Here is a 21,905-nt window from a genome sequence, read left to right on the forward strand (position 1 = left end):
AAACTCTGTGGAGCTTTTACAAGCCATTATAGAGGAAATCCTGTTTTATGAAAGATGAATAAAGCCAGTAGAAAAATGGAATTCAGCATCTGCACTAGCTATTTACTAAAATAAATAAATAATAATAATCCAGAATTAATTACGCCTTATGCTCATTATAATAATTTCTTCATTAAAATGTATACCCTCATGGAAACTGAACAAGGCTTATTCAAAGCTAATGCCAATGACTTATTTTTATAGACATTAATTTAGTCAATTGGTTATATATTTAAATCTGGAGCAGGATTAATCTACCTATACTCACCATTGATTTGAAGTCTGCACATTTTAAAGAGATGACCACAGTTGCTGTCAGTGTCACCCTTTTGAAGGTGTTTCTCTTGGATTCATATCACACGGGATATACTTAGCATTTGATGCTCTGCTATGTGATCTCTAGAAGAAATTCCATACATTTGATTATTTAATTGTAAATCTTCAACTGTAGATAGGGTTTATGCCAGAAGGTAGTAAACTGTTAAGAAGGGAGTTTGTGCTTCTTCACTGTCTCAAAGTTTGTGAGTTCTGACCCCAGTCTAGTATGAGGAACCATTTGATACCAAGTGATTGATTTGTTCACAAACAGAATCAATAAAACCAGGGAATTTGTATTTGCTGAAAGGTGGAGTGCTTTCAAAATAGGGGAAGGAATGTGTTTGGGGGTGGGGGGTTGGATCTCTTTGCTTGGTGGTTAAATCTTGCTGAGATGTAGGACTTGATCTGATGGCCATGTTTCCATGTTTCTCCTGAGGTCACCTAGTAGGTTTCCTTGTTTTTAAATATTACTTAACCCAAAAGAAAGCCTTCTAAGCAAGCAGGATCTGTACTGTCCTTTCTTTGTCATTGTGTTGCTTCTAAGTTCTTGTGTTTGTTCAGATATTCTTATTGTGGATATAACTGACCAAATTTTAAAGGACTAAAAGATGTTAAGTACTGTTCCTTAATCACAAAGAAAATCTTTAAAGAAAAATTATCCTTGGGCTTCTCTTCCATCATTCTGGTGCTTAGTGAAAATGTGTTCTATGGCTTCCTGGTTAGTGAGACCTAAAAGTAGTTAAATAACTAAGGTGACAGCCTCTCCACACTGTGTATGGTGTAGGTTTTGAGGCTGGCTGTAAATCCAGCTGTTTCAGAGCTGCTGCTCCTGTCTCAACAATTACTTGGGCAGCAGGGGTGAGTCTGGGTAGGCACTGCCTGGGCCCGAGCTAAGCCTGCAAGACGCATTTTTAGAGTAAAACTGAGGCTGTAATCCAAGCACCAGCCATGGATAGATGTAAAAAGCAATGGCTTAAGGATCTCTCAGAGGAAAATTTAAAACAAACTGCAAGGTCATCACTAAAACATTTGTTTGTTCAGAACTGGGTGGGATATTTGCAATGCTAGATAAGTTGTAGCAGTTATGTGGAGGAATAAATTCCTCTGATTAGAAGAATAACCAAGTTAGGAAGATCCATGTGTTAGGATGGACAGTCAGGCAGATAAAGTATTCTGAAATGTAAAGTAATCAAGTAATATATGAAATGTAAAGTTAATACAGTTAAGTGGAATGGAAAACAATTTTGTTCTGTGTTAAACCTTGATTACATCTCTAAATTAATGCCAAAGTAGTTTAAAACTATGGTTAATTGCATTCCAAACATAGTGCTAATGTTTTCTCTTTCTTCTTACACATTTTTTCTCCAATTTGGACATTGGAGGACAGGATCCCAATATGCACTGTAATTGCATTTCACAATATTTATTGAGAGTAACTTTCAAAATACAGTTTTCATTCATTTATTCTTTAGGTATAGGAATCATATATTCTTTAGATATAGGTAGCTGAGAGGGGGATGTGCTTTACAAGCTCTGTTGGTTTGGTGCTCTCAGATTTTCTTTGGACATCTCCAAGCATAGAATTGCTTCTAGTAAAAGTGAGTGCTTTGGAAACTTTAGAAACATCGCATTACCATTTTTGTAATGATTTTTCATGCTCCTGAAATTCTGGAACCTGTCTGGGCTAGGAAAGAAATAGACTAGCTAAAGCCAGGATTATGCATGATGATTCAATTTTTGGTCTTTTATATTCTCATCTTGTCATTCAGAATAGAATTTTATTTATAAGTCAGAACCAGCATTCGCTGGTGTAAGCAAAGAGAACTGAGGGATTAGTAATTTGCATCTCTGCATCTAATTGCATTAGATTTGCATCTCTGTCTTATAGATTTACTGAAATAGGTAATTTACACAGAAAATAGTGTCTTGACACAATATGAGAGGATAAAGCATAAACACATCCACTTGTAATCCCTGCAGGGCCATGTTGAAACTGTAGTGTTTGTGTTTGGGCAGAAAGGATCCAGTTTCATCTGTTCTGTGATTCTTTTCCTATTGCAATCTTTATTCAACAGGCAGACATATGAATGCAACCCATTTCAGTTATCAGCAGAACATGAGTGCATTTTGTATATTCTCAAGTATCCTCTTTCAAGAAGAGTATCATTCCAGTTCAGAGTTTACTTCAGAAGTTTATACTTGGGAATTTCACTCAAGTTTTTTCTCCAAGTTACAAGTGAACCAAGAATAGCTATTTACCTGCTTACCTGCTATGTCTGCTAGAGGACCTAGAAAGATAAAGATGCTTGAAAGATCCCGAACAACTTCAGTGGGATGCATGTCCCAGTATAAAATAATGGCACTGAATGTCACAGAGTTTATGTGCACCTACGGTTGTAGAGAGACATCTTATAGTAAATCTATTTTGCAGGAAATCCTGATGGTACCACCCCTTTGTTTTTTTTTCATGACTACATAATGCATGTCCAGTTTTTAGACTTTTCTGGTGACAGAATTTACACTTGGATGCCAATTGATAAAGTTCACTAAGGAGCACAGATCAACTCTCTAAGCATGGTGCAGATTTTGGTACAAGCACCAGTTGAATTTGTACAATTTAGTTTCAGTTTAGTTTCCAGACAAGGAATGTCTGTGGCTGATAAATCATTTTTAAAGTATTTTGGAAAGGGCAGTTTGCTGCAATTGCTTTACTTTGTGAATGGAAACATTGCATGAATTGTTCCTCTGCAGAGCAGCCAGTCTATGGGAAGGCTGCCTTGTTAATTAAATTGGAAACAAATCAGTCACACAGTGTGTTTTTAAGCAGGCAGGAGGAGGAGAGATCCCTGTTACTGTGGAATGAGTTCTATATCCTACAGAGGGAAGAGGTGGGGAAAAGGGGAGTTAGGAGGGATTATCTCATACCAAAGCTGCAAACTTTGTTGCTTCTCAGATTTTTACTTGCATGATATTGACACCTTCCAATCCCAATTTGTGACAGTATACTGGATACTGCAGAGGAATAACTGGGGAGAGAGGTCTGTTTCCCAAAAGCTGGGAAATGGATGATATGGGCAGCAAAGAATAATTGGAAGGGTGGCTTACAAATGATGTTTGCTGTAGCATTCATTGCTGTTCCCTGAATCAGTGCCACAGTTCATTGGGTGTTTTGGGGATACTGCGAGGCATGATAATAAAGAAACATCCACTATGCTTAGAAAAGTGATGGAAAGGCAAATTAATGTCTTAAATAGAATTTTTTGGATGGAGAGGTCCCAGGAAATGTCTTAGAGACACATATCTTGACTGCCTGTTTTTGTTCTCCTCCCTCTATTTTAAACAATGTATATCAGGTTATATGTGAGTCAGGGACTTACTACATAAATGTATGTATAGAGCACAGATTCTCATTACCAGCAGCAAGCACACCCAGGCTGTTCAATAATTGAATATATTTCAGGTTTGATGTCAGGAGGGGTTTGGACTTAGGAAAATCAACTTTAGACATCAACTACTTTAGATTTTCCTCCCTACCCTCTTATTTAAGTGAAACTATATATAAGCTTTGGTGGGATTAAGCATAGGTTTTGTTTATATTTTTAACATAGTGGAAGAAAGGAGGCATGGGGTTTGGGGTTATGCTACTTTATTCCTTGTTAATAATGGATGAAACAATCCAGTGTATCAACACAACCATCCATAACTGGTTGTGTTAAATCTGAAGGCTATTATTCAATTTATAGAGATCCCAGATAACTGAAGGCCCTCAAAGAGCACTTCTTTTTGAATTAACAGCATATTTAAAAGCATGCTAAGTCTGTGTAGTTGACTATTGATATTGAAGGGCTAAGAGAGCACTTAACTACTATTATGCATTCAAGAGAGAGGCTGTAGAGGCTCTCTTTAAATTCCCTAGTCAGAAGGGACAATAGAAGCTAACATACACTATTACTGCACAACAGGAGCCTTTTATTAGGTGTTTCTGGTCCATTTCTGTGAGATATTTTGAAATATTCCATCACAGAACAATATTTCAGCCCAGAACAAAAACAGAGCTATTTTTGTCTGAAAATGCCAATATTAAATTACACTTTTAGACCAGCAAACCAAAAGAGGACATGGATTGCTTATGAGGATCCTTGATACACTTGCAAATCTCCTGCTTTCTTCATGAGAGATGCAGCTTTAGGGTTTTCTTCATGAATTGGACACCAAAGGCTTGAGGAATAATAGCTGTTGCAAAAGGCACAAAGGAAAAGAGTGATCAGAACTAACTCAGGGCGAACTGGCTGTCATCCAGCTGGACTGGGAGGAAAAGAAAATGAAAAAAACACAATCACTGAATTCAATAAAGAATGGGGTTTTCTTTTAGATTTAGTTTAGGCTCTTAAAATAACAGTTAATAATAATGCAGGCAAAATGAGACTCAAATAGCTTCATTTTTCAATCACTCTTTCCTGTGGCTTTGTTTGGATTTCTTTGTTTGTAAATAGTATTAAAGAATGGATGAGCTGGTGCTAAGTTGTGAGAGGCAGTAAGAAGCTCCTTTTGGTAAAACAATAGAAAATGTATGTGTAAAGAGCAGCTGATTTACCTGGAAAGCTGAGAGTACAATGGATTAGAGTAATGGAATCGTCACTAAATCTCCTTGTGTGTAGTAAGTTACTTAGTTCCTGTATTACAAATGTTCATTTTATCCACCTGTGCACTAAACCCCAGTGCAGCCCAGCCCTGGATGTTGAGGTAGTCAATTCCTGCCACTGAAAATGCTTCTGTGCTTCCCCTGGTTATGAAGGCAGCAGCTGGATGCTGTGAGAACTCAGCACCCCATCACTTCCCAGCTCTCCCAAGAGCTTTCTGTGCAGCTGGGCTGCCTTGGGATTCCTGGAGTGAGAACATTGTCCTCCCGTGTCTCACTTTGTTGTGTCCCAGGGCAAACCCCCAATAAGCGACGTCTCTCCTCTTCTTTTTTGAAATTCCCCCCCAAAAATCTTGGAGAATAAATACCAGCACTGTAAATTGGAAACTTTTGGTCCATGAGCCAAGGTACTTATGCCATGTGTACAGTGAGGTGGTGCATTGAGGGCTCAGGTGTTGTGTCATGGTATAGAAACTTCAAACCATTGCCAGGAAAGCTTTCTATAAGTTTCATCTGCTTCCTGGGACAGGAGAGAGCTGGGCCCACAATCAAGGCCTTGCACCATTGCTAATTTTACACCAACAGCATGATTTTAGCTATGGTATATGTGTTTTTTCTGCAGAAAATGTTATTTCAGTTTATACTTCCTCAAACAATACCAAGAGACATTCCAGCTAATTGTGTAAATTCTTTTCAGCTAATTGCAGATCTGTATTTCTGAGCTTCCTGTAGTGCTGGCTACACAGTGGTTTGAGTTTTAAAAGCTATTTTTAACAGCAGGGGTTTAAAAATCCTTTATAATTTAGTGGGTGAGTCCACATGTTGATCCTTGGTGTCACTTCTTGGCTCTTTGAGGATTTGAGAAATACAATTTTTTAGCTGTTTTACATGAGACAGTGAGTACTCTGCAGCACCACAAGTACGTTGGTATTTCTGTAGATGAATTTATCTGCATCATGTAAATAACTGTACACAAAAAACTTATTTTTGAAAGTATAAAAAATGATGGGAAATGCATTTAGTCAGAGATTTTGAAACCACTGGGAACTGAATTTAAAATATTCTAAAAATATTAATGACTGCACATCACTTTTTTCCACAGTCCTGAATATTTTTAGAGTAATTATTTCTCAAAATAACTGTGGTGCTTCAGCAAAGGACCTCATCAAACAGCACATTCTTAATCATGGGCTGGAGGAGAAAACAGTGGAGGAAGAGAAGGATGAGTGGGAATAGTCTTTGATCTTGGGACGTCTGGTTTTGTCCGTGCTGCCAGGCAGCATTCCAGGGTCTCTGCAATGCCCCTGCCCCCAGGCTGGTCCCCCCAGTGTCCCTTCTGCCACTGCTCCCTCAGAACCTTATACTAAAATCCTCTTTTGTAAAAAAAAAAAAAAAAAAAACAACCAAAAAACCAAATCCTTTATTCCATCACACTAGAATTTAGTGTTCTGGAGGAAAAATAATACTATTTTTTTTTTTTCCCATTGGGGAATTTATAGATTGTTTCTCTGTTCTGAGGTTTATCCAAGATCTTACTGTAAATAATTCAGTCATCCCTCAGTTGTATGAATTGCAATTAAAATACTTTTAATACCAAAATTAGATGCAGAAGAAATAATCTTTTCTTACTAAAGTAGATTAAAAAGTTCTATATTTTTTCTAACAAACTCTAATAGTAATGTTTTAGTTATCAGTATTAATATTATGTACAAATTCAAAGGCAGATTGTCAAAATATAATTAGAAGGCTCTGTGCAAAAAATTAAATACACTCTAGTAGCAGAGATGAAAAAAGCATCTGTTTTGAAGTACTTTAATTAGAAATTAGATGACTAGAGTAGGGAAATAAGATTTATATGAGATGAAATCAGAAAAAATATAAGATTATTAGCTACAAAGAGTAGGAAAATACCTATGGGGCATGGAGGAAGCCAAGTGTTACCTAGAATTTATGGTGAATAATGTAAATAAACTATAACTTTTAACTTCTAAAAATCTTTTCCTCTGTTTTTTAGACATACTTGAAGTCATCATAATTATATTATTCTTAAAACCTAATGGAAATGAGTGATTTTCCTCATGTGTTTCTCTCAGCTGGATCAATGCCTCTGGGTCTTCAGCTCACTTTCATTTGCAGGCTTCTGCAGTAGCTCGGGTTTTGAAGCATCTGTGGTGTTAAATTCTTCCATATTCCAACGTCCCCATTCCTGGGGTAAAACAAGTGTGTGGACAGGGCTTACTTATTTATTTTATATATAACCTGAAAATGCTGCTTGTAATTAGGATCTCAATAGCAGCATGTTCATTTGCCAGCTTCCACACAAGGGCTGAAGGCTGAGATATCAACACAGACAATGATGTGTTGTCTTAAAGTAAGGGGGAAGATGAGCTGGTTTTATATTTTATCTTTTATATTCATTGTGGATGGCTGGTAAAAAACAAGCATCTCTAAATCCTTTTTGTTAAGAGTGTGCTATTGTCTGGGAAGGTTAGAAGCATAGTAATTAATGAGATTTCCAGTAGTCACAGTCTTAGTTAAACAGCATAAATTACAAGAATTGTTTTATTATTCTTCAGTATTTCCAATATTTCTCCTTCAAGTGACAGCTGCAAACCACAATCAAAGACTGGTTAATGGCAGAATTTTTTTTTAAATGTATTTTGAGAGAACTCTGGCCCAGTGAATGGAAGTTGAGAATTGCTCCTGTAATATTGTGGAAAATGTGCCTACCATTTGTACTCAATCCTGTCATTCTAAACACATTGGACTCAACTCAGTGCAATTCCATTGCATGTCAATGCACAATGTCTAAAGTTTCACAAATCTCCAGCAAGATTTGATGGGCTGGAATTGTGTGATTCACAAATGCTGACAGCTTGAGGCATGTCAGTGTATGTGTGTCTAAAATCCTGTGTGTGTATATAAATATATGCACATATATCTGCAAAACCAGATGTCTCCTATCCCACTTTTCCTGGTGGAGTGTATTCCAGAAGTGAAGAAGTTTCTGTCCTAGTTTGAAAGTACAGTTATTTCAACCTTTGATCAATGTTCAATCTGTATTCAGCTAAGACTGTTAAAATACAATTTTAAGAAAACCTGACGTGTTTTATTTAAGTTCATTCAAAAGAAAAAAAGGAAATAACCTTAAACTTGTGTCCTTTGTTCAAAATGAGCATTACAAAAGTGCTGGTTTAAATGGATTTGATTATTGTTTTTTACATTTATTCCTTGGGGAAAAAAAAAAAAAGTTTTGTTTTGTCTGGTTTTGTTCTTAATCCTGAACCTAGCTTATTTACTGGAAAGTAATATGTTTGCACAAATATATTTGTGTATTCCTCTGAGCTGAACTCAGATGTGTCAGTGATCGCTCAGCGACAATGCGAGCGATGTGACCCGGCTCATACCTGGCCTGGTGTGCGTGCTGGGAATGCTGCACGTGGATTTCCTGCAGTGTTGGCTCGAGGAGCCTCATTCCAGCCAGGCCCAGGGCGCTGAGGAGGCAGGGTGGGCAGGGTGGTTTGGGGCAGCAGTTCTGGGAGAAGCAGGGTGACAGGGAGAGAGAGCAGCGGCGTCGCGGTCCCCGCGGGATGATGGCGGCGTTGGCGTTTGGGGGCATGTCTGTGTTCTGCTTTTCCAATGTCAAACTGGGTTTGTTTGGGCTCTTTCTGCTTTAAACTCAAAGGACAAAAAGCGCCCCCGGTTCAGTGCACCGCTCCGGTTGTGACTTGATTTCTGTTTTGAGATGAAAACTGAGGTTTAGTTGAAGTGTTCCAAAACCAGATACCACTCTCTCTCTCTTTCTTGTAGGCAGGGTGCTGCTGTGCCAGGCAAACCAGGAGGGATCTCCCGTGTACAGTGCCCCCAGTTCACTAGTATACACATCCACAAGTAAGCTAGTGTTATGGCTCGTTTCTTGTTCTGTTTTTGTGACAAAAGCACATTAATGTGAATTAAGCCCCCTAAAAATGTCAACTCTCCCAACAGCTCTTGTTAAGGTAAATGTGGTGTTTATAAACGTATGTAATTCATGACAACAGATAATTCAGTGTTTTCAGTTGCATCTTTATTCTCAAAGTATATTTTATTTTTAAAAAAGAAAAAAATGCCTATATTGCAATATTGTATAGAAATGGTCAAAAATTCTACAATAACAGTGACAGTTTTTGCAATCCAGTACTGTTGTGTGCTCTGCATTTTGTGTGGAAGATATTGTGTTCTGTCCTTCTCACAACTGTGTTTTAATACGCAAAACATCTGTTACCATGCCACCATTTGATTGGGTCAGGAATTAGATACAAAATCATTTTTTACAAAAGGAACAGCCTGTATGAAAGGGGGTATTTTGAGCCATAAAAAGCTGCCCAAGTAAAAAGAACAGAGACAAGGTGACATGATGGATGCTAACATCAGCCATTTTTCTGTACAAAGCTTTGGAGTAGAGATGTGTACTCTGAGATTCTGAGCAGAAACCTCTTCTGAGAGTGTTTTAGACTGGATTGGTGGTACCACTTACGCTCATTCTGGCTTCTAGTGGGGTGAGAAGCCTGGAGCTGAATGCAGGAGCAGTAACTGATGCTTGCAGCAGCCCTGGCTCTGTGTTCATTATAGTCCTCTGTAAAGAAAATGCATGGTCTGATTTAACAGCATTATCAGATATGCTTTTTATGAAGATTGTATTCAATCCAGAATGCAATTCTACTCTCTTAGAGCTTATCTAGACTACAAAAATAATTATTTTTTAAATTAAAACCAGGAATTAGGACAAAAGAGTTCCATAGTGATCATCTCTACAGTCATGTAATTCTTTTATGTCAAGCATTATCATTGGTATCCCTAGAGCTGCTGCTTTTCCAGGATTCATATGGGATCCCCTTTAAATGAGGAGTCGGGAGCCTACAAATGCATAGTGAACTAACCAAATGCATCAAGTGTTTTAAATTGCAAATTAAATTGTCAGTTAAGTCTGCATTTTCTTCCAGGTGCTCCAAGAATATTTTCTAATATGTCACCTTTCCCTAGCAGTGGAGAATTTTTACTTCTTGTAGCAACACAGACATATGATGTTTAAATGAAAAATTAAATTAATTTAAAAACTTACAGTCTAAATTAATGCTCCCTTTTGGACATTTTTAGTGCTTCCCTCCTTTTTGACTGACAATTTTTTTCCTAGAAAATTATCCAAACATTTCACTCATCTCAATATTAGGGGCTTCTTTTAGAGAAGAGGGGGCAGTGTTTGTTATAATTTTCTGAAAATTTATCTTTGAAAGCCTTTCATAAGTTCACCCTCTTGCTCCTATTGTCTCACTGAGTTGCACCCCAGGAATTTTATTGCTGGGATTGCTGTTTCCATCAGATGATATTTCCACTAATATTGATTCCCCAAAGAGGCACTGTGAGCAAGCTGAGCTCTGCAGTCCACTGTTTCCATTCTGTCTCCTGAGTCAGTCCTGTTGAAAAATCTTATTTTGCAGTGGTACTCCTTGAATAATGGTATCCTAACAAACACCTGTTTGTTTTCAATTATGCCAAATACATAAATAAACAAGCTTTGCCTATCTGTCTCCCACTGGGCACTGTGTAATACACAGTTTCATTACAGGCATTGCTGGTAGCCCTTGCAGTAGAAATGATTACACTTTTGTTGAATCTGTGTCATGATTTTTTCTGTCACTTTTGTTGACTTATTTTGCTTGACTTTTCTGTCATCATTTTTATGTCACTTTTTTTGAATCATGATTTTCCTTTATTTTGTATAGAATTTCCCCTTGCCAAAATGCAGTTTCCCCTGCAGGGTCACAACTCCTTATAACACAAAATTACTACATATTGTAATTAGGTTTTTTATTTCTCCTTATTACAAAAACTTTCAATAAAGATGTAAAATAGCTTCATTTCTATAGGAAATTCTGCTAGAAGTGAATGGAAATGAAGGTTGACTTTTGACTCATTTCTTTTATTAGTTTAAAGATGTTCTATATTCCATTTTTGTGCACATTTGTAATATTGAAATTATAACTGATAAGTCAACATTAGTGTCTAGGAGATGAATACTTGTACTATTATAATTCCATGTAGACAACAATATTGCAGCCTTCCTTTTTGAATAATTTGTTAATCGTTGATTCTGTTACTGCTGATATTGTAACTGTGTGATATTTTACAACCGCTTACAATGTAAGAATTAAGAGGTTTCCAATTTGTAATTGTTTTAACAGAAGGGAAAGAGTCTGCTGTGATTTTTCTAAAGACACCTAAGATACTTGAAGTTCACAGAGTGCTAGTGGCATTTCGGAGTTTTCAGATATTTGGAAGAGGATAGTCCCCAGTTTTCAAAGTGTTGTCTAACTTGACTGTTCATCTTTTGATCCTTAGTTATAAGGCATAAAGGACTGGAACATGGTTGTAAGATGTTTTTTGCTTAATTTGGATAGCTTGGTTTCTCACTGAATGTCTTGGTTTGTAATTGTACTGGCCACTGGTAGCCCCCAATGGCTCTGAGCACTTTTACCCACTGGCTCTCCAGAAAGCAGACTGCAATTCTTGGAGCTACTCTTTCCCTTCTGATATTTTATTTCTCCAGGATATATTTTATGTATCACACTATACATTTCAGCACAATGATTAGTTACACCTCTGCATATGCCAGGAGATGGAAACATGGCTCTGCTTCCAACCATCACTTCTGGCCCTTCACATAATACAGAAAGAAATGAGCTGTTTCTTCTGCAAGCAGTGGAACAAATCAGCAGCAATAGTCTCTCATGCCTCATCTGTTCTCTTATGCTGAAGGAGAAGATGGGACCTGGATCAGTTTTTCATTTGCACACCTATTGTTGGAATAGATAATCTTTCCATAGAAAGCAGAGTTTCAGCATGCCAATGTGTTCCCATCCCTGGGTGGGACAGGTCCTGTGACAACCACAGCCAGGAAATCCAGGCAGGAAACCTTGGTTGCTGTAGATTCACAGAGGACTGGCATCTCCAGGGCAGAACTGATAGAACAGATTTCAGTTAAATCCTTCATCATTGCCATAATGCAGGATGCAGACAAGTATTGAAAGGAGTTCTATGCAGCCAGGAATGATTAGAGTTCACCAAATCCCAGTGAGTCAGCACTCACTGGAATCTTCCTAGAGGCCCAGGATATCTCCCTGAAAGTAAATGAAACGGTTTGGCTGCTTACAACAGACAGTCTCTTTTTACCCTCACTTCTTTAGAATAGTTACTTCCACAAGGAATTTTAAAATCCTGAAGAAATTTCTATCTACTGGTAAATAAGAAATGTCTCAAGGATAGTTTTGGAACTTTTCCAAATTGAAGCCAAATATGAGTAGGATCCATGAGAAAATTAAGACCCTGCTGGACAAAAAGAAGATTCAAAAGAAGAAAAAAAAATTCTGTCCCTGAAAGTCTGTATCATTGTTCTGCTAAGGACAGTAACACAGCTGGGTATGTATGGTTAAAAAAGGCAAAAATACAAATCTGAATTTATGCAAGAACTTTAAAAAAATGCTTTATGCATATTTACCCCAATTTTTCTATAATGTAGAAGTGCCTAAAATGTGAATGACGTAGGAGCTCATGAGAGCCAAAGCATGAGCAAGAAGGAAAATACAAAGTTGTGGAATAGTAAAGTTATTCAGGTTGGAAGAACTTGGTTGCACCAGAACACCTCTAAGGATGGAGATTGCACAATTTCAGGGGGTCATCTCTTCCAATGACTCAATGTCCTGGCCGTGGAAACCTCTCTGCTTGCAAGTCTTATTTATTGTCCCTTTATTCAATATTATCTACATGGTTAGCTCACATTTATGGTAAAATATTTTAAGTTTCTCCATGCTTTTGTTCAGAATGATGTGCAGATGAACACCTCTATTTCCCAAATGTTTAGCATGCCCATAAAAGTGAATTTTGCCTTGACTTCAATGAGTACATTTTAAACTGAAGTAAATTTTGGCTTAGATTTCCTAAATGTTAGGGTTGTTTCATCTTCAGTAAGCCTGCTTATCAGCTCCTAAATAAATCTTTCATACTGCAGTCAAGTGATAGAATTAAAAGAAGAAAAATATGAAAATGCAAAATCCAATATTAATTCGTTTTATTTTATCATACTCAAGGGCAAATGAAGTTGATGGCCCATTTTTTAATTGATATATTGATTACAGTTTTGGAAGAAGTTGTGGTGGAATTCAGCAAAAATGATTGAGGTGGTACAAATGCTTATAAATCTGTCCCACATTGTTCGTGTTCTTTAATTGTAATTGTCTGATAAAACTTCCATCGGTTTCTGTAATTAACCTAATGGTCTAAATGAATTTCCAGATCACTGGTTATTCATTTCAATATAGAAAATGCCATTACACCGAGTTTAATTAATACTAAGTAAGTTCACAGTCCATTGTACCATTAGAATAGAATTTTATTGTTTTAACTGTTTAAATTATGAATATTATTTCCTCTCATCTTATTTGTCCCATTTATGGACTTGAGTGTTCATTTTCTATTCATACTAAAATAGCATAAGCCCCTTATAATTAGAATATTTAAAACCCAATGCTCTTCAAGCTCACATCCTCAAAATATCAGTGTAGATGGCTTTTTTCAAATTTATCGTTTCAACTATTTTTAAACAGAATTCAGTCAGTTCCAAGCTCATAATCCCATGATATGCCCTAGAACATCTTATTTATCTTGATATTCCTTTCACAGAAGTACATATGACAGATAAGCACTCACCAGAGAATACTTTTGCTTTGCGTCAGACAGATATTAAAACAATAAACTATGTTGCCCTGGGATTTTACCTTATGAGCGACCAGGAAACAACAAGGCAAAGATGAGATGTTTTTGAAAGGTGGGAAGGCAGTTCTTTTGGAAAATTCCCTGGAAACCTTTGGTCCTGTAATATTTTTGACAGGAAATATGTTTAATGCTAAAATTTGGGTGTTTTTTTTTTTATTTAAAGCAAGGAAAACACACTTCGTTCTGTCAGAGCAGACATTAGAAGCTTCACCAAATTAACCCAATATTCCTACTAATCTGTGTGTTATGTGATAGGAGAGAAGGAAAATCTATGGTACAAGCATAAAGTATTAATTGGATGATATGGGAATTTTTTTCTCTATTGAAAATATTAGCACTTGCATATAGAAGACATATGTCCTAGTTTTAAACAGATTGTTTTTCTCCTGTTGGTGTTTTGTTTTAATTCATAGATGGAGGATGGTTCAGGATCTTGCTTATAGAATAAACAGGGAAAATCATAAATATACATTTTATATTTATAAAGAGCACATCCAACTGTAGGATTTAGTGTGTTTGAGGACTCGGTGTGCTACAGAAATGAAAATTAAGTCAAGCTTGTCTATGCAGTATGTCCTTGCTTTTAGAAATAGGTTACTTGGCTTAGGAATATTAGTAAACCACCTAAAAAATGCTGTATGGAACTATTTTCATCTTGCTTGTTTCAGTGAAGACATTCCAGGTTTTATTTTCCTGTGGTGTTACTAATGGACTGAAGGAAGACCTTTGACATTTCTATTATATTCTGGGATATTTTCAATACCAAGAAAATTACACAGGAAAATAGAAATTTTCAAAAGGTGATTCAAAATGTGCTTCTGAGCCAAATCATTAGCAGAAGCATTTGGTTTGGAAACGTTGATTCTGTTGATTTTGTCACATTTAATCTGTTGCACACGTGTAATTAGCTGAAAATTATACTGTAATGATGGCAGTTTGCTGCCACTCCAAGCAGGTGAAGGGTAGATGCTCCTGGCACTGGGTGTATCCTTCTCTGGGTTTTGTGTGTCAGCCATGACTGACCTCATTCAATCCAAATGGACATATATTGCAATGTCCTCAATGATCCATTTGCTCTGATTTTATTTTTGTAGTTTTTCTTCATTTAACTGTTTGGCAGGCTTGCCATTTTGAATTAGAATATGGGTCAGGAGCAGTTTAAAAAATTAGTATTCATGTGGTATAAATAATTTGCCAGCACTTCAGTATATCTGAATTGAATGGAGAAAGGTTCTGGAAACTAAATTTTTAATTGGTCTGTTTTCTCTTGAGCTAAATTGGAATGGGAAGTCACTTCATCACTGATAAAATATAGATCAGTGCATTGTATTGACATCTTGGTGGTTTTGTCTGCTTCTTACTGCTTCATAGGAAGCAGGTGGAGCATCCCTGCAAAGGAGGCTGTGATTGGGCCATTAATTAACCAAATTAACCATTGTAGGGCTGCAATTCCTGACTGAGGGTGCAAAAAAATCCTGGCAAAGGGAAATGTGCATACATCTGAGAGGAGGAATCCCATATATGATTTCCAGGCTACAAAAACCTTATTACTGAACATTTATGGATCAAACTATTTTTTGGTGTGCTTCCTGAATTAATTGCCTTTATTTATGAAGAGAATCCCCCAGTAGTAACCAGGAAAAATGTGCCAATTGCCCTTCCTGTTTGTATGTTGAATACAGTGGGTTTAAGTGAAAGCTTAAATAAAGAAGATACCAATAGTAAGTAGGAAGGGAATGGCTTTCCATAATTCCCTCCCTGATGTACAAAAGCGTAGAGAAATGTTGATGTCATCTCATGTTGAAGTGTCTTTAGAAGATTTTTATAATTGTTCTGTCCCATTGGGTTGGGCCTTGCTTTGATGCAGGACAACACCACTGATTTTCAAGTGAGATAAAGTTAGAGGAAAATTTAAAAATAAAAGAAAAAAACTATATTCAATGCATTGCATTGCATTATTGATTTAAGTATGATTTAAGACTGTTTGGACTTACTCCTCTCAGAATGCAGCTAAATAGTGAGAATTACATGTAGTAATTACATTTACTATGTACATTACATAGTGAGAATTACATTCAGTATTATCTTGCATCATGTTCTGTGATGCGATTGTACATCAGAGCTCTTTGTGCACAGAAGGCGCTGCCTTCCCTGGCTCTGCATCCTGTAGCCTCTCTGCTGGTGTCACTCATTTTTAGTGCCAGACCCACAGTGTTGACTGTACATCTCAAATCATCCTGTCTCTCAGACAGCAAACTCTTAATTTTGTGCTTTTCAGCTTAGCCTGTAAGATTTGGTTTCAAATAAAGGCACACCTTAGTGTCAATCTATTTTGTGATGGTTGTTATTGAATCATGGCTCTTGGAACTGTTCTGTGTACAGCAAAATTCAACCTGAATTTCACAGATAATAAGTACTTTTTAGGAATTAACATTTTTAGTATCAGTATGACTTTGCAGGTGCAATTCGTTGTTTTGACAATTTTTCCTTTATGGTTTGGATTAGGTTAACAGCTGGGTCTTTCCTCTATTACTTTCTGCTTAAATTGTTCCAAATGTATTCTGGCAGTGTTTTTTTTACAGTTTAATAATTCTGTTGAGCTTTAGGAATCCTTGTGTCATCTAAACAGTATTTCTTGTCGCTATATAATTGACTTTCATAAACATTCAAATTACTAAATTTTGTCATCTCTTTATAGCAGTGCTACTCTTCATCCAGCTTTGCACAACCATGGCCTTTTTCCTTTGTCTTAGAAGTGGTGCTTTGTTAGACACAGGGGATTTCTTCCATTGCCTTGAAACTTAGAGCTGTCCAATAACTGGGAACACCAGACAAGATATTGATCACTTTGATCATCTATATTTGAAGATTGTTCTTTAATTTAAGATCAAACGTGTCTTCTCTGATCTGTACTTTTTCTTTGCCTTTATGGCCTGGGTGCTTTTTTTCTACCTGAGCTTTTCCTTCTGTCTTAGTTGTTTCCTTTGTGAAAAGCCTACTGTTCTTTGTAGCTCAACTGTTTGTAATTTCAGCTATGCAGTATTCTCATTTTGATTTTAAGTACATCATATGTAATTTCATCGCCAGTTAAAGCTCTTTTTTTTTAATTCAAAGGTGTAGTTTGGTGTCATTACATAGCTTTTCAAAAAGAGTTCTCAATCATCTTACCCGTTCCTTTGTATCCCTTCACGTCCTCCATTTTCTTCTGCTTGTTCTTGGAAACCTCTTGATGCTCTAGGGTGATGTCAGGTGGCTGCATATGCAATCCAGTTAAAGAAGGGTGAGGCGTAAGGGAATTTTTGATAACCACAGAATCACAAAATGGCTGAATCTGAGCGGCTGAGGTTGGAAGGAACCCTGGAGAACACATTGTCCACCCGTGCTCCAGCAGCAAAGCCTGGAGCGGGCTCTCCAGGACCACGCTCAAACAGCTTGTGAACATCTCCAAGGATGGAGATCCTACAGCCCCTCTGGGCACCTGTGCCAATGACCAGCCACTCTCACATGGAAAAAGCTTAGGAAGGAAGATGAGACAGTTTTCAGGCTTGGGCATCAAGGTTTTGCTCAGAAGGTTATAAATTAATGGCATGTCATGGTAGCAATATACAGAGAAACCAATAGTGGATTGTTTATTGGTACAGGAGAAGAGATGAAACAAAAAGAAGAGTTCTGTCTAGACTTAAAATAATTACAAGGAAATCAATGTATCAAAGTCATTGAAATAATAGAACGGTTAGATCTGAAAACAACTTTAAGATAAGCAGATGAAAAGTTTTCTTCAAACAGTTAAGTGCCTTCCTATAATTTAACATAGGAATTAATAGTAGGTTGCTTTTTACTGAAATATTTAGTTTATGGGGCTTTTTTGTGTGCATTTGATTATGGTTTGATGTGGAATAATCTAAAAATCTGATTCTTCCTATGTCTGAGGCTGAAATATTTGAAAAATTTAAGTTTTAAAGCAATTGTCTGTCCTCCCCTTTCTAGAAATATTTACATGTACCTCAGTAGAAAAAGTTTCACCATATTTACGTTAAATTTGGTGCTAATTTGGATTTGACAGGAGCCTTAATGCAGTAGTGTTGTGTAAAGGGATTCAATTACAGTGTGCAGTGTTTTGTAAGTAACTGTCTTGCATAAAAAAGTTAATTAATCAGAGCTGTGTCAATTTCCTTGTGCCATGTCAATTTGCAGCAAGGTAATTAATCACTAATCACCCAGCGTGCAGCAAACTAAGGGACAATCCATGAGTCATTTGTTGTTATTTTTTTTCCAAATAAATGGCACACAGAGCCATGAAGAAACACATCTTGCCTTTCATAATATTTTTATCGACAGTTTTGCATGTTGTAATAGACTGCAGCAACAAGCAGCTGTAGTTCAATGGAATATGAATATTAAAGAAACAAATGAGAGCAGATTTATAGGCCATTGCTTTTCTGTTATGTCAGTTTTGAGATTACACTGAGCAAATGAACAGTGAAAAATTACTCTTCCATGTGGAGAATGGTGATTAGACTTGTACATTAATTAGAGATTTTTGTTTTCCTTTTTAATGCATTTCAAATGAGAATGTCCTATAAGTAGGGGTTTCTCCAAAATACAGATTTATTCATTCCTAAACAACAGTGTATAATACTGGCATGTATTTTTTTTACAATGGTAAGGAAATAATTGGTCTATAATTTTAAATATGGTTCAAAAAATAAATAGGTTGTGAAAGAAAGAAATAGAAGTGACCAATTGTGACTCTGTTTGATGTATATGGGAAATTTCCTTTGAATGCAGTTAATTCACAACTAGATCCCAGGGAAAATAATCTCAAAACAGTGTCAGGAGAAGAAATGTATTTTCAGCCTGTAATTTTAAACACTGTGAACTTTTGAAAGATTTTTCTTTACCCTGCATTTGATCTGTATGCACATATATTTATATAAAATTTAAATGCCTTTTCATGTTAAAATCTTTATTAACAGAGGTTACATTTTGCTTGCACTGTGCTTTGGTCTGTGTATTTAAATGCACAAATCCTCTTTAGCACAGTGTTTATAATTCATGCAAAGAATGCCACTTAATAATACTTATTAGTATTACAGTGAAGGGAGAACACAGCACACATTGGGATAAACTGCTGATTCTGTTCCTGAAATCTCAGATAATATCATATAGATTATTCTGCTTAGCCTTTCTCAGCATGCTGCCCATTATATCTCTTTGTTTTTAATTTATTGTGTTTCCTCAACGGGGATCCTCCTGAACTATGGGAATGATGTAAATGTGTCTCCCTGTCTTTCTAGCAGTTAAACTGTGCCGCAGTAAATTAGCGATAAACCGATTCAAACGCGACAGAACATTAAAATTCTTCACCATAAAACATTTGCAAACTCTTGGTGGCAGATGACCTGCTACTCTGTGCAGAGGAGGAGAGATTAGGAATGATGAGAGGTAGATCTGCTCATCCATTTTGATGGCACACCTTTCTTGGGGCATATGGCACCCTCATACAAATTCAAACCGCAGCACAAATGTGAAGAATAATTGCCCATTAAATTGGCTGTATATTTTTATGACTTTGATACAAAATCTGCCCCCTGTTGTCTTTTGCATCTGCTGCTCTTTCATCTATCCCATAGCTTTAAAACTTTAATATGCAGTGTATAACCCTTAAGTATTTTTTGCCAGGTTATATTCCTCTTCTTGGGAACTCAAGCTTTTCATTGTTCCTTCAGTCTTTGTTTTTCCAGGCCTGTGTTGAGATATGGTGACTACAAAGTGCACCTCCATGTCATGTTCATTTAATAAAAGATTAGTAAAACAAATGCTTATATTACATCTTCAGGGAAAAATTAAGATTTGATTAAATTTCATCTGTGAACTCAAAGATTAAGTTTTTCTTCCTTATGCTCATATTTGCTTTTTCTATAAAATCATTAGGTATCTAAATTTTGCTAATACACTACTATGAATCCTGTTAATTCCATTTAAGTTGTTAATTGTGGCAATTTGCTGGCCATATTTCATGTTTGAGATTTAAAATTAAGCTCACTGAAGTGACAGTGATTCCACTTTTACAAAGTGTAAAAAGAGAAAACTTTGTAGACAATATTTATTCAATTAATACATTTTAAAATTTATCCCCCTAAGTATAAAAATAGAACAAACAGGTTTAAAGAAGAAATTTTACCAGCATAATGTTCTTAAAACAATGTCATTTAGGATGTAGTAAATGATTTGTATGATTTTGGATAATTATATTAAGGAAAGGCAACGACTTCTACAGTATATTATTTATACTCTAATTTTTTAACTTGAAAAATTAAAATTGCTGAGTGACTGTAGGAACTGAGTGTTGTGGTTGTAGTCTCATTCATATTTGAATAGCAGAATGAATATCTAGAGAATGGATGGGGCCATTAGATGAAAATGTAAATTGTTTTCTATGGCTTGATGTTTGATTATGTATTGTCCTTAGAAAAGTCTTTTTTTTTATAACCTCGTGTTATCATCTCCTATCATCAGTGTGTATTTGGGGAAATCTGCCTTTTCTCAGTCACAGATCAGAAGAATTCCAGTCATCAGATTACTTTGATGAATTTAAGCTACTTTTGCTTAGAAGTGGTCTCAGATGCTTCCCTGCTGAGAGTCAAACACATTTCCAACCCCATTATAATAGCATATTCACTGACTGGGTTTCAGCAGCGTGGCACTGAGGCACTAAGGAAGGCTGACCTACAAACTGTAAGTCATTAAAACCTCTACCCCTCCTGGCTACTATCCTCATTACTTTTGGGACTGGTTAATAGCATTTAATACTTCCTGATGGGACAGCCCTTTTCATAAAATTCTTTTTATGAAGTCCATTCTTCAGTTGTGTTCTAATGCTGCCACTTCTGCTGGTTATTTTGGGGTGAGGATATTAAAAAGTTGGTAGCAAAATAAATTCTGTGGTTATTACATATTCCTACCCATCAGATTTCTCAGGTGGGCTGGAGAAGCATTACGGGTTTTTTTCTGAACTCAAATCCAGGGCAACAAAACCTGTTGATTATTTTACCTCTCATCTCAATCTTTGTTATTACTACCTGAGAATAGAAAGCATGTTTTAAAAGACTCTGATTTTCAGATGGAATCAATTTTTAGGATTGGACGTAATTCTGTCATGAATAAACTCTACTGTTAGACCTCACTTGATTGTAAGCCCTTGCAATGCCACTCTTAGCCCCAAGTTCAGTTCCCATCATGTCTGATCCTCTTCCTGACAGAACTACACCTCACTGCTCTGCCTTCCACTAATTGCTTCTTAAGTTTTTTAGTGCTTTGTTTTATTTTAGGTATTTCATGCATTATTAAGAGAGCAATGCAAGGCAAGCATAGCAAAGCAATTACATTACTTCAGGCTTCTCATTCAAACTCATCCTTTGTGTTATAGATACTTTGAAAAGGATAAAAAAAAATCACAATCTTGTCTTAGCATCTCCCATGACTGCTGAGCCTCCCTCACAGGTTTTGGATTTGGTAAACTCTTATGGACTAAGTGACTCTCCCTGCTGTCTCTGTTTTCTTCCTTTTTCTCCACTTTTGTTAAGAGAAAGCCTTCTTTCTCATAAAAATATAATTTAAAAAAAAAAGTTATTTTTGATTCATTTATTGATGGGGCACTCTGCTTTTCCAGTGGCACTTATTTGTGGAAAGCATTCACTGTCAAAGATTTGAGGTCAGTGACCCTCCTTGTAATACTTTCCAACATGTGACTGCCGTGAAGAATAAAGAGAATTTATGATAAATGCTCAATTGCTGCAAAATATGTATCTTAATATGTCTGTATGAAAGCTGCGTTGAATGGTACAATTCAAAGGAAAAAATGTTCACAGACCATGCTAGGGGTTCATTCTTTCACAGAGGCACTTCCTCAGTGTTTCCCAACAATTCCAGTTGGTTTTAATTATTGCGTAGGACCCTAAAAGAACAACAGCTGTAAATATTGCCAAACGTAGATATTCATTACAAAGAATTAATTACTGGAACAGAACTCTGAGCAGGACTTCCAGACCATGATTTGCAAGCCCACAATGGTGTTACATATCTTACATTGCTGGAGCTT

The 21,905-nt window shown here is 36.5% G+C and overlaps 1 protein-coding gene across 50 annotated transcripts in view; it reads left to right on the forward strand.

Annotated features, from left to right (window-relative positions):
- Positions 1 to 21,905, forward strand: part of RBFOX1 (RNA binding fox-1 homolog 1) — a 1,156,138-nt gene that overhangs the window by 1,084,008 nt on the left and 50,225 nt on the right. For 41 of the 50 annotated variants that reach the window (XM_068206663.1, XM_068206660.1, XM_068206659.1 and 38 more), the window contains one exon: positions 8,807 to 8,887. The exons of the other annotated variants lie outside the window; for them this stretch is intronic. In XM_068206663.1, coding sequence (XP_068062764.1) covers positions 8,807 to 8,887 — 81 coding nt within the window. The remainder of the gene's footprint in view (positions 1 to 8,806; positions 8,888 to 21,905) is intronic. 50 annotated transcript variants of the gene reach the window in all.

Source organism: Anomalospiza imberbis, chromosome 16, assembly GCF_031753505.1.
Source record: "Anomalospiza imberbis isolate Cuckoo-Finch-1a 21T00152 chromosome 16, ASM3175350v1, whole genome shotgun sequence".
NCBI classification, from domain to species: domain Eukaryota; kingdom Metazoa; phylum Chordata; class Aves; order Passeriformes; family Viduidae; genus Anomalospiza; species Anomalospiza imberbis.